The following is a 12,341-nucleotide window of genomic DNA, read 5'->3' as shown; positions in this document are numbered from 1 at the left end:
CACAGCGTTTCCGTTGTGGTTATTTCAAAATTATTTGTTACATGTTTAATGAAAGGTTTCATTGTGTTTTAACTTTCATCATAATTTAGCAAAAACACGACGGTACATCATATTTCATCACACACCGTCACTCTAAATTTGACATGACAAAATTAGATCGTTTTTTCCAATGTTAATGCTTTTATTTTGGAGGTAAATTATATCAGAGGCACAATATTTACTTCCGGTGTAGCATGCTAGCTGTAAAATGGGGCAGGCTGACTTCAGGTGCATAGAATGCAACGAAAAGGCGACTGAGCTGCACAGAGATTACAGTAACGGCATACTGAAGATAACGTTATGTGTGAGTTACATTTTTATACCTGTATATTTGGAGTACGCTTTGTGTGTTAATGACGCTAGCTATCTAGCTAACCAAATGAAGCTGCTCACTCAGTGAGTGAGCAGCTTCATTTTCTATACACACTGTAAATCACTTTGTGATTCTGTCTGTGAAATCCGCTATATAAATAAATGTAAATTACTTATTTTTCCTGTAGGCTTTAAATTTCTAGGTAGGAGCGAAAGTTTGACAGACATAGCAACAGTAACTAGTGGGGGCGGGGCTAAGCGGAACAAACTTTCGCGCGGATGGATAGCAGGCTAATCATCCACTCATCGGGCAGAGAGCTGTGTCCATTCTTTTCCCCTTTGGCACATCTTATCTGTGTGCAGGGCCGGCCCGTGGCATAGGCCGTATAGACAAATGCTAAGGGCGCCGTCCATCAGGGGGCGCCACGCCAGTGCCACGAATGTTGAAGGAAAAAAAGAAAAAAAAAAGTTGGTGCTATTATTTCTAAATACATAAAATAATCCCACGTTAATTAAAATGCAAAGTAAAGCCTATTTAATAGAAATATTATTTGTTACAACATTACGCGCCCTCCCCCTTCCCGTATCATGACTCTTTTTGGACGTCACCACATAAAAAAAATCAACACAAGATGTCAAAACGGCCAAAACTGTCAGGTGCCCAGGGGAGAAAAGAAGGGGAGAAACGAGAAAAAGACAGAGGTAGCAGGTAGGTAACGTTAGCCTACATGAAATTATTTGTCTGTTACAGAATGTGATAGTAACCTGTCTTTTTAGCATTAAGCTAATGTTACATGGTTCGGCAATAGCTAATCAATAAATAGCTAGTTCTGTTTTAACGTCGGGTTAATATTGTGGAGGGGGCTAAATTGTTATGGAAAATAATAATGTAACGTTAGGTAATTACAGTACTCCCTGGTGTACAGTAATTTGTAAGTCATTCTAGTTAATGCAATATTAAAAAGCACAAATAGAGAACTCTGTAGGATCCCCTTTTTTTGTAATATAGTTGTTAAAGTCATACTGGTTTGATATCTTGTTTTGTGCAGTGCCTTATTTATATTGTATTTTTAATTTATTTTATGCAACTTGTTGACACGTTTTATTTTGTGTTTATGTATGTAAAAAATATTGTATTTCATATATTCATTTTTTATATTCATTTATTTATCCATATTTTTTTTATTCTTGTTGACTATTCTGATTGTTAATTTGCTTTCTTTAAGTAAAAAAAAAGGTCAAAGACAAAGCTATTCGGTTTCTTGTGAGTATATACCAGACCTGGGCATTGTACGGCCCGCGGGCCGCATCCGGCCCTTTGCGCATCCCTGTCCGGCCCGCGTGAGGCCAATCATAAATTACAAAATACATTTAAAAAAGTATCTATGTCGAGTGTGCAATACAACGGTGCTGCTTTTGTTTTGAAAAGTGTTATTTGTATTACTTCCGTGTGGACGTATGCGCGTGTGCGATTGTGAGTGAATTGAACGGCGCAATTACAAATTACAAAATAAAGTTTAAAAAACATCTATGTCGTGCGCGCAATACAACTGTGCTGCTTTTATTTTGAAATGTGTTATTTATGCCGTATGTCCGGGGGGAACCTGTGAGTGAAGGTGCATAGAGACAAGTGATGAGACGCTAAAAAAAGAAAAGTTGATGAGGAATGGCGTGTTTCCAACAAGACATGGACTGCCAAGTATTTCTTTACATAAATTAATGGTAAAGCCGTGTGCTTAATGTGTGGTACACAGGTTGCTGTGTTTAAATATCATTTTAATCGCCACTACACGAAGAAACACGAGGGAAAATACCGGAATGTGTCTGATGAAGCGCGCGCAAGGGAGGCTGATGCGTTGATGGTAAAACTGCAAACCCAACAAGGACTTTGTGCCATATTTCACACCCCCAGAGATGCAGCCATCAGGACAAGTTTCGTCATTTCTCACAAAAGCGCCAGAAAAAGTAAGGCGTTTTCTGACGGAGAGTTTATTAAGGAGTGCTTATTGGACTTTGTTGCGCTGATAATGCCCGGAGACATGGACTGTTTTTCGCTAACTTTGGATGAGAGCTCTGATGCAGTCAATTAAAGAGACAACCACAGGTAATGACTTGTTCACAGAGGTAAATGGGTGTTGGGACAAGCTGGCAGGTGTGACAATCCAATCCACTTTATTTATATAGCACATTTAAACAACAAAATGTTTCCAAAGTGCTGCACAAATATTAAATATTATCAAATATTATCCTTAGCTCCACCAATGACTGAATAAAAAGAAAAAACAATTACATATAAAACCAATATAAAAAACAATATAAAATAAATATGATTAAAAACTATTTTTAACAACAGGTGGTTGTCCAAATCTGATGGGGAAAAATGTTGGATAATGCAGGATAAAGTGACCATCAAAAGCAATCTGCTTTTGTATAAAGTTAAGTTAGGTTAAATTAAATTATTATTATTATTATCATCATTATTATTTATCTTACGGTATATCAAAAATAATATTGAGCAAAATTTAATTGAAATATTGTCGTGTGGCCCTCCAGCAGTGCTCGGGTTGCTTATGCGGCCCCCGGTGAAAATTAATTGCCCACCCCTGGTATATACACTTCACTGCCGATGTGTGTGTGTGGTGTGGGGGGGGGGCGCCACTTAAAATCTTGCCTAGGGCGCCAGATTGGTTAGGGCCGGGCCTGTCTGTGTGAGATAGGCTTTTCAGCTGTTGCTTCACTCAAAACTAGGGGTGGGCGATACTGTACATTTTAGTATCGATCCGATACTGGTTTGACGTCTCTAATGTTCTAACTTTACATAGACATGCAATTTCAAGCTCTGCTATATGTGTACAAAATCAAAGTGGTTTAATGATGTATAGACTGCATAACCATAGGAAACATCTATGTCTTTTAACTGTTATTTCTCTACCTTAGGCGTCATGTCAGAAGCCAGTGGACAAATATATAGAATATGATCCAGTTATCATATTGATTGATGCCATCTTGTGCAAGACGCAGGCGTTCAGACACATTCTGTTCAACACGAGCATGGATGTAAGTAGCCAAAAGCAGTCATGCAAGGGAAAAAGTTTCCCATTAACCACAAATGTGGACTATAATTAATAATCAATTCATGAACTATTCCTTATTGTAGATCCACTGGAAGCTGTGCATGTTCTGCGTGCTGTGCGAGGCCTACCTCAGGTGGTCCTTGCTGCACAGTTCGGAGCCAAGCGGTGACCCCGCTGACATTATCAGGTACACTAAGGAATGGGAATTCTACGGCATGGTTGCCTTAGCAGCACTGGGTAAGACAATTGAAGCGGATAGAAGTAGACTTTAGCTGAAGTATTTATTGTGCTTCGCCATGCAGAGCTGTCAGCGTTCTGCGGTGGCGTGCTGTGTTTCCTCTGGGCGGTGCCAGTTTGCCTTAAGGGTCCCGACGTGGAGTTTGGCGTACTCCTGCGAGCGCTTCTCCTGTCCTGCTACGGCAAGGTCCTCCTCGTCCCCGTCGTCATTTGGGAGCATGACTTCTCGCCGCTCTGCCTGGGATTCATCAAGCTCTTTGTGCTCACCTCCAACAGTCAAGCTGTCAGAGGTCAGCAAGTGCACCTGCACCAGAGCATGCTCGATCGACAGGAAGTGTCTTTAATTCTCTGTCCTCTCTCCTTAGTGATTCTCAACTGCAGAAGGCGTCTGGCGTTGTCGGCCATCGGCGTGGGCCTGCTGTTAGAGACGTCCGTCATTCAGGCCTGTAAGTGGCTCGCGTGGAGCATCCAGGACACGTCCGTGTTCGATTGAACACCTTTTTTATTCATCTCAGGGATGATGGACTTACTGAGAACCTGATTTACTTTTTTAAAAATGCATCAAAGCACAGACAGACTGTTGATTTATTTTGAGGATTTACACTGACTACTTTACATTCAATCAAAGTGTCATTTCTTCATGGTCGCCCAATGAAAAGATTTTGCCAAAATGAGAGTTGCAGTGGAACCTCGATTTACGAACGCCTCTATTTGTTAGATCTAGCCAAATATGTCTCTGTTGGACAATGTTTCAAGGTACAAATGCTTCATTCATTTATTTATTCATTTTGTCTGTTGCTGGAAGCCTTATTGGGTGCTGTCATTTTGATGACATCACTTCCGGCACACACAGCCATTTTAAAGAGGCGGGGCCTCATGTCACATTATTTACATATATACGAAGAGTAGAATGCGACACCACCAATGGCACACAGATTGGCTCGCAAATATGGAAGAAACTAATTCCAAAATTGCAACCATTATAAAAAAAGGACATTTATATGGTTGCTGACTTTGCCAAGGGGGTTAAATATATTCGCAAGGACAGAGAGAAAGTGCAAAACCAAGGTGAAAAGCTGTTGCTCGTGTGGATAAATAAGAAGCAGCCAGCAGGTAATAGCATTTCCGAGGCTATCATGTGCGAAAAGGCTCGCCATTTATATGGTGACTTGATATCCAAAAGTGCTGAGCCAGCACGGAAGAACAATTTAGGGAGAACCGTAGGTGGTTGGAAAAGTCTAAGAAGGGGAGTTGGCGTTCACTACGTGGCTGCTGGCTCCGACAAAGCTGCAGCGGAGGTGTTTATCAAGCACTTGAGGATATTCATCAGTGAAGGGGGATTCTATCGCAGCAAAATTTTAACTCTGATTAAACCAGGCTGTTTTTTTTGGGGGGGGGGGGAAATATCCCTGAGGAGAAGGCACAACCGGGACACAAACCGATGAAGGATCGCCGTTTACAAATCCGAAACTCCCAGACTATTAAAGAAAAAGCCACAAAAAATCACAGACACAAGGTAAAAAGGATTTTCCTTTGGTTTTTTTTGTAGTAACATGGTTGATTACGTTTTGGAGAGCGCCAAAGGCAAAGGGACGTTTGAATGTGTGCACGCTTTGACAGTTAGACTTAGACAAACTTTAATGATCCACAAGGGAAATTGTTCAACACAGTAGCTCAGTTACAATGATGGAAAGTGTAAGGATGGAAAGGACAATGCAGGTATAAATAGACTAATATAGCGATAACAAAATCTAACATATATACGAATATATACATATGGAGTTCAAATCCCAGCCGAGTCATACCAAAGACTATAAAAATGGGACCCATTACCTCCCTGCTTGGCACTCAGCATCAAAGGGTTGGAGTTGGGGGTTAAATCACCAAAATGATTCCCGGGCGCGGCGCCGCTGCTGCCCACTGCTCCCCAAGGGGATGGGTCAAATGCAGAGGACACATTTCACCACATCTAGTGTGTGTGTGACAATCATTGGTACTTTAATCTCTAATGTGTACAGAATAATATATATACAGATATATTATATTATGTCTATAACATATATACAATATATACCAGGCTGACTGTTGTTGCTTTTTTTGGATCAAAAAGAGATTGTTGAAACATTATCCCCTTGTTTTGTTGGTTTGATATGGATACTGTACATACATATACAATATGGTGTCTTCAAAGTGTGAATTTTTTTGATAAAAAAGGGACTTTTGTCGAGACTGAAACCAATTATTCATGTTAAAATTGTTTCTTATTAGGAACTCTGCTTCTTTTCGGTTTGCGAACCAACCATGTTCAAGAATCAATTAAATTAGTTAAATCGAGGTTCCACTGTACTGAAAATTGTCGCAATTTAGTCGACTTTTATGAAATATATTTATTTTTCTTCTGTCTTCTGAACACTACTTGAGATACCAATCAAAATGAGTTAAACATTTAATTATGTTTCTTCATATTTTTTGGGAGGGAGAAAAATGTTACGTAAACATACAATGTAACCGGAAAAAGAACAAATCATACACCCGGTTAATCGACAAACTTGCATTTGTATTTTTAATATCAAAACGTTTTATTTTTAATATTTAATTATATTTGGTTTAACATTGCAATGCCATTTTTTTTTTAAAACATTTTTTGGGTCATCTTTTTGTACAAGACTACTTCAATACCAGTGCAAGCACATTTTTATGTATTGATTTCTTTCAATTTCATGGTGGATTTTGGAAGTGAGAGGATTAAGAAAAATATAATTTAAAATTTAACTGGAGCAAAGAATATCCATGCATCCATTTTCTACCGCTTGCCCCTTTCGGGGTCGCGGGGGGTGCTGGAGCCTATCTCAGCTGCATTCGGGCGGAAGGCGGTGTACACCCTGGACAAGTCACCAACTCATCAAAGGGCCAATACAGATAGACAGACAACATTCACACTCACATTCACACACTATTGATTTCTTTCAATTTCATGGTGGATTTTAGAAGTGAGAGGATTAAGAAAAATATAACTTCAAATTTAACTGGAGCAAAGAATATGCGGGGTGAAATACATGCATTTGTATTTTTAAAACCACACTGGTCAATCTGGATCAGATTCAAATTAAATGTGTTTTTTTGTTGCTACACTAATTTCATTCAAATCTTTCTTTCCTTTCCTGAGACACCAATGTGAGCAAAATAATTGTATTTCTTCAATTTCTGGGGAACCCCCCGTGACCCTGAAAGGGACAAGCGGTAGAAAATGGATGGATGGATGGATTTCTGGGGAAAAGTTGACATATTTATGCCCCCCAAAAATGTCCAGAACATGGGATACACCAGGTTTATCTACACAATCATGCAATGCTTTCCACCATTTTCAAGATGTGCTATCTGGATCATATCTTAATCCAATTTCATTTAAAGAAAATCAGTTTATTTTTTTTGCTCATCACTCACAATCCTTATGTGAAACATGAACACGCATATATTTTTTCTGTGCATTCTAATTAATGAAAAACTGCTTGCAGAGGCGGCCAACAAGTCATATATTACACCTATAAAACCCCCCAAAACAATATTTGCATTCTGTCGCCTGCATATACACCAAGCTATTGTTATTGTGAGAGCTAATGCCAAGGGACTACTTTTCTGGCGTAGTGACACATCACCTTGCTCACAGCGGTAAGCTAGCTACGGAGCAGCTGCTATAAATGATAAATGGGTTATACTTGTATAGCGCTTTTCTACCTTCAAGGTACTCAAGCTTTGACAGTATTTCCACATTTACCCATTCACACACACATTCACACACTGATGGCGGGAGCTGCCATGCAAGGCGCTAACCAGCAGCCATCAGAGGCAAAGGGTGAAGTGTCTTGCCTAAGGACACAACGGACGTGACTAGGAAGGTAGAAGGTGGGAATTGAACCCCAGTAACCAGCAACACTCCGATTGCTGGCACAGCCACTCTACCAATTTCGCCACGCCGTCCCTGCTGCTGCTAAAAGGTTAATGCTCAGCTCTTGTCTCTTACCTGTATAGTAGAAATCAGTGGATACTGGCGATACCGATCATCATTTATCCCAAAACAGTCGTTGGTGGCCCTCATGAAGTCTAGTGGGAGCAAACACAGAACATGCTCCCAAAGCTGCTGTTGTTGACGGAAGTAGTGTTTGTTGCTTGTTCTGTATTTAACACTTAGTATCCTAATTTTGGCACAAAAAAGTAAAGTCAATTATTTTATATAGCGCTTTTTCTCTAGTGACTCAAAGCGCTTTCATAGTAAAATCCATTATCTACATTTAGCTATATAACTGGGAGCAGGTCGGTAAAGTGTCTTGCCCAAGGACACAACGGCGATGACTAGGATGGCGGAAGCAGGAATCCAACCTGGAACCCTCGAGTTGCTTGAACGGCCGCTCTACCAACCGAGTCACACCACCCCAAATGGGAAACTGAGGGGATGTAAACATTCCCTAGAATGTAGAAAGTGTCAGCAGTACAAACATCTGTAGCAAACCATGTATGTGAGGAATGAGGGGGAGACTTTCCTTAAAAGTCTTTGCAGGAGTCACATTGTTAACATGTCGGATGAAACACAGAATTCCTTACGAGCAAAAAATATGTGTGTACATCTGGAACATAAGGAGCGTGAACGTCATGTGACTGAGCATCTTGTTAACGGCTTTGTTCTTTTGAGTCGCTTTTGCACAAACAATTTTAACACGGGCTTACTTGCATTTTTGCAGATACAATATTGCTCTCTTGGGATCTTCAGTTTAATATGTTCACTTTCAAGCATCAAATTATATGCATCACTTCCAAAATAATTTGCATATTTGTTTTTTTATATCAATTTCTATTACTGACAACCAAAAGCTTTCAGTTCAGACATGTGTAATATTTTTATTGACGAGTGCCTTTAATGCCACTGTGAATACTGTGGCCAAGGAAAATAAACCTCATAGCCATAGCACACATGTGTGTAAGAGGGAAACATCAGAGAACACAAAGGTTATTAAAAAGATCAGAGCTGATGCAACCCGTCACTTCTACACACAGCCACAAAAGTAAAATAAAACATATACACTGTGGTGGCCTCTGCGGTGTTCCACGCCATCATCTGCTGGGGTATGGGGGAGCATGGCCAGAGACAGGAGCAGACCCAACAAAGCAACTAAAAGAGCCGACTCCACCCACAAACTCTCGGCCAGTGTCTAGTCCGCATGGATGAGCGATGATACGTCCAAGGAGACCGAGGTGTCCGATACCTGCTCATTCAGCCAAGACACTGTGAATCTTGTCCGTCCCGGCGCTCAGCGTCAGCTCCGCAGCCCTGTCTCTTCATCCGCATCTCCTCCAGTCTCTCCAAACGGACTCTGGTGTGGCAGAGACCCAGCAGCTGGTCTCCATGGCCAAAAGGCTCCAGGGAGACAGATCCAGGAGTTCACAAAAAAGCACAGCAGAAGTGCCACCCCTTGTCACACAGTCCCAAAGGGTCCCGAACCAAAAGGCAAAAAATGACACAAGAGCACAGAGCTCCTGCCTGACAAAGCACTTATCATTAGTATTAAAATTTGAGATTTTTCTCATTACACTTTTTTGTTTTTATTGTTCTTTGTCTGATTTTATTTTGACAATATGCTGCTGGTCAACAAAACTTGAGCTCCAGGCCACACTTTGGACACCTCTGTTGCAGATGATGCTTTAGCAAACAGCGCCCTCAAGTGGTTTAACAAAATAATGAAAGGTTTGCGAGCGACACAATGTTGCCACAAGTGGCACGTAGTGAAATTACAAGACAATGAGCAATGCATGGCATTAAAGGCCTACTGAAATGAATTGTTTTTATTTAAACAGGGATAGCAGATCTATTCTATGTGTCATACTTGATCATTTCGCGATATTGCCATATTTTTGCTGAAAGGATTTTAGTATAGAACAACGACGATAAAGATTGCAACTTTTGGTATCTGATAAAAAAAAGGCTTGCCCCTACCGGAAGTAGCGTGACGTAGTTAATTGAACATATACGCAAAGTTCCCTATTGTTTACAATGATGGCCGCATGAAGTGAGAGAGATTCGGACCGAGAAAGCGACAATTTCCCCATTAATTTGAGCGAGGATGAAAGATTTGTGGATGAGTAAAGTGCAAGTGAAGGACTAGTGGGGAGTTGAAGCTATTCTGATAGGGAAGATGCTGTGAGAGCCGGGGGTGACCTGATATTCAGCTGGGAATGACTACAACAGTAAATAAACACAAGACATATATATACTCTATTAGCCACAACACAACCAGGCTTATATTTAATATGCCACAAATTAATCCTGCATAAAAACACCTACGTGTTTGTTATGCTAGCTCCTATGCTAGCTCCTAGCTCCATAGAACACGCCAATACAATTCAAACACCTGATCAACACACACAATCACTCAGCCCAAAAGACCGTTCACCTAACCCAAGGTTCATAAAGCTTATATATTTAAAAAAAGTTACGTACATACGCAAAAAAAAGTTGCGCACATACGGTCAAGCGATCAAATGTTTAGAAGCCAAAGCTGCATACTCACAGTAGCACGTCTGCGTCTTTGTCATCCAAATCAAAGTAATCCTGGTAAGAGTCTGTGTTGTCCCAGTTCTCTACAGGCGTCTGTGTATCGAAGTCAAAAGTCCTCCTGGTTAGAGTCTCTGTTATCCGAGTTCTTCCATCTTGACTGCATCTTTCGGGAATGTAAACAAAGAAGCGCCGGCTGTGTACTGTTGTTGCTGACTTCGTTCGGAAAATACGTCCATTTCGCACCGACAACTTTCTTCTTTGCTTGCTCAGCTTCTTTCTCCATAATGCAATGAACATGATTGCAACAGATTCACGAAGACAGATGTCCAGAATACTGTGGAATTATGAAATGAAAACAGAGCTTTTTCGTATTGGCTTCAATGTGGAAGGCATACTCGTGTTCCCCGGGCTACGTCACGCGCATACGTCATCCTCAGAGGCGTTTCGAACCGGAAGTTTAGCGGCAAATTTAAAATGTCACTTTATAAGTTAACCCGGCCGTATTGGCATGTGTTATAATGTTAAGATTTCATCATTGATATATAAACTATCAGACTGCGTGGTCGGTAGTAGTGGGTTTCAGTAGGCCTTTAAGACACTATACAACGATTACATGAAATACATTAAACATAAACATATCAAATTTAGAAAAATAATTGCCAAACCAAAGAGAAATGTGCCTTGGAAGATTTCAAACGAGTGACACAGTGATTGCCTTTTGTGCGTGTGGTTGCAGGCTCGTAAATACTTGTGCACATGTGTGGAATGTTTTTGTTCATAAATGTCCTTATAACCTGGGAGGACCTGTTCCTGCCTCACCCCATAGTCCTCTCTCTTTTCGGGCCGCAAGCATTTTGTCATCGGAGAGCAAAACAATGTAAAGCAGCTGAGCGGTTAGGAATGTGCTCTGTGACCAAAGGGCAGCAGGTTTGATCCCCAAGCTGTTGTTGGACAGGATGCTAGCCTGAACTAACACGTTATTACATCCGCACAGCTCTTACATTGGATTTAAATAGAAACAAAAGCAAGAAACAAGGTTAGATGAGTGTTTGACAGTCCCAGAGCAAATATTTGAAGCTCTGCGAGAGTGCTGGTCCATTACTGTGGCCTGCATGCAGCAGTTTAATCCGCTAAATCAGATTACTGCAACAGCAACTCAGCCATTTATCAGGTCGGGAACACAAGTGCAGCTAACTGGTGAACAAACAAGATAACTAATGTATTTATCAACACAACCAATTGGTTTTATACATAAAACATTGAGTATAAGCATACCAGAAAAACAAAAGTGGTATTACATTTAAAATGTATTATTAAAGAACTTGACACCACATAGAACCATAGGCCAATCAAATAAAATACTATCAGGAACAGCGACAAAGTAGTTAATGTTGCAACAAAAGCCATAATAACTGACTCATTGGGCATGAAATACAATGTTAGCTAGCTAACTATCAGCAACAGTGGCACTGTGATTTCTGTTGCTGGGCAGAATTAATTGGGCATGAAATAAAATGTTAGATAACGTAGTCATTTCTGTTGCTAAGCAGAATTCAGGAGGTTCCACCATAGCTGATCCATCAGGCATAGAATAGAATGTAAGCTAACTAGCATTAACAATGACATAGTAATTTCAGTTGCTAGGCAGAATTCCAAAGATTAAAAAAAACAAAAAAAACAAAACTGAACCATTAGCCAATAATATCAAATGTTAGCTAACTAACAGAAATGGCAGGGTTGTCATTTCTGTTGCCGGGCAGAACTCAGCAAGCTCCATAATAACAGAATGCTCAGGCATGAAATAAAATGTAAGCTCGCTAGCAGGAACAGTGACATAGTCATTTCAGTTGTTAAACTGATTTCAACAAAATCCATAATAACTGACTCATCGGGCATGAAATAAAATGTTAGCTAAGCAGTTGCTAAGCAGAACTCAGGAGGTTCCACAATAACTGATCCATCAGGCATAGAATACGACGTAAGATAACTAGCATTAACAATGGCATAGTCATTTCGGTTGCTAGGCAGAATTCCAAAGACTCCATAAAACCCTAAACCATTAGCCGATCAAATTAAATGTTAGCTAACTATACCTGCTCAGTGGCCTTGTGGTTGGAGTGTCCGCCCTGAGA

At 40.4% G+C, this 12,341-nt stretch overlaps 1 protein-coding gene across 1 annotated transcript; it reads left to right on the top strand.

Moving 5' to 3' along the window:
• Positions 1 to 190: 190 nt before the first annotated feature.
• Positions 191 to 7,224, top strand: arv1 (ARV1 homolog, fatty acid homeostasis modulator). Its single transcript, XM_062044912.1, has 5 exons — positions 191 to 343; positions 3,289 to 3,408; positions 3,509 to 3,662; positions 3,728 to 3,952; positions 4,028 to 7,224. The coding sequence occupies exons 1-5, from the start codon at positions 248 to 250 to the stop codon at positions 4,153 to 4,155; spliced, it is 723 nt and encodes a 240-aa protein (XP_061900896.1). The 5' UTR covers positions 191 to 247; the 3' UTR covers positions 4,156 to 7,224.
• Positions 7,225 to 12,341: the final 5,117 nt, after the last annotated feature.

Source organism: Entelurus aequoreus, linkage group LG04 (assembly GCF_033978785.1).
Source record: "Entelurus aequoreus isolate RoL-2023_Sb linkage group LG04, RoL_Eaeq_v1.1, whole genome shotgun sequence".
NCBI classification, from domain to species: Eukaryota; Metazoa; Chordata; class Actinopteri; order Syngnathiformes; family Syngnathidae; genus Entelurus; species Entelurus aequoreus.
Note: the sequence above shows the minus strand (reverse complement) of the source record. Positions and strands in the feature narration are given on the sequence as shown.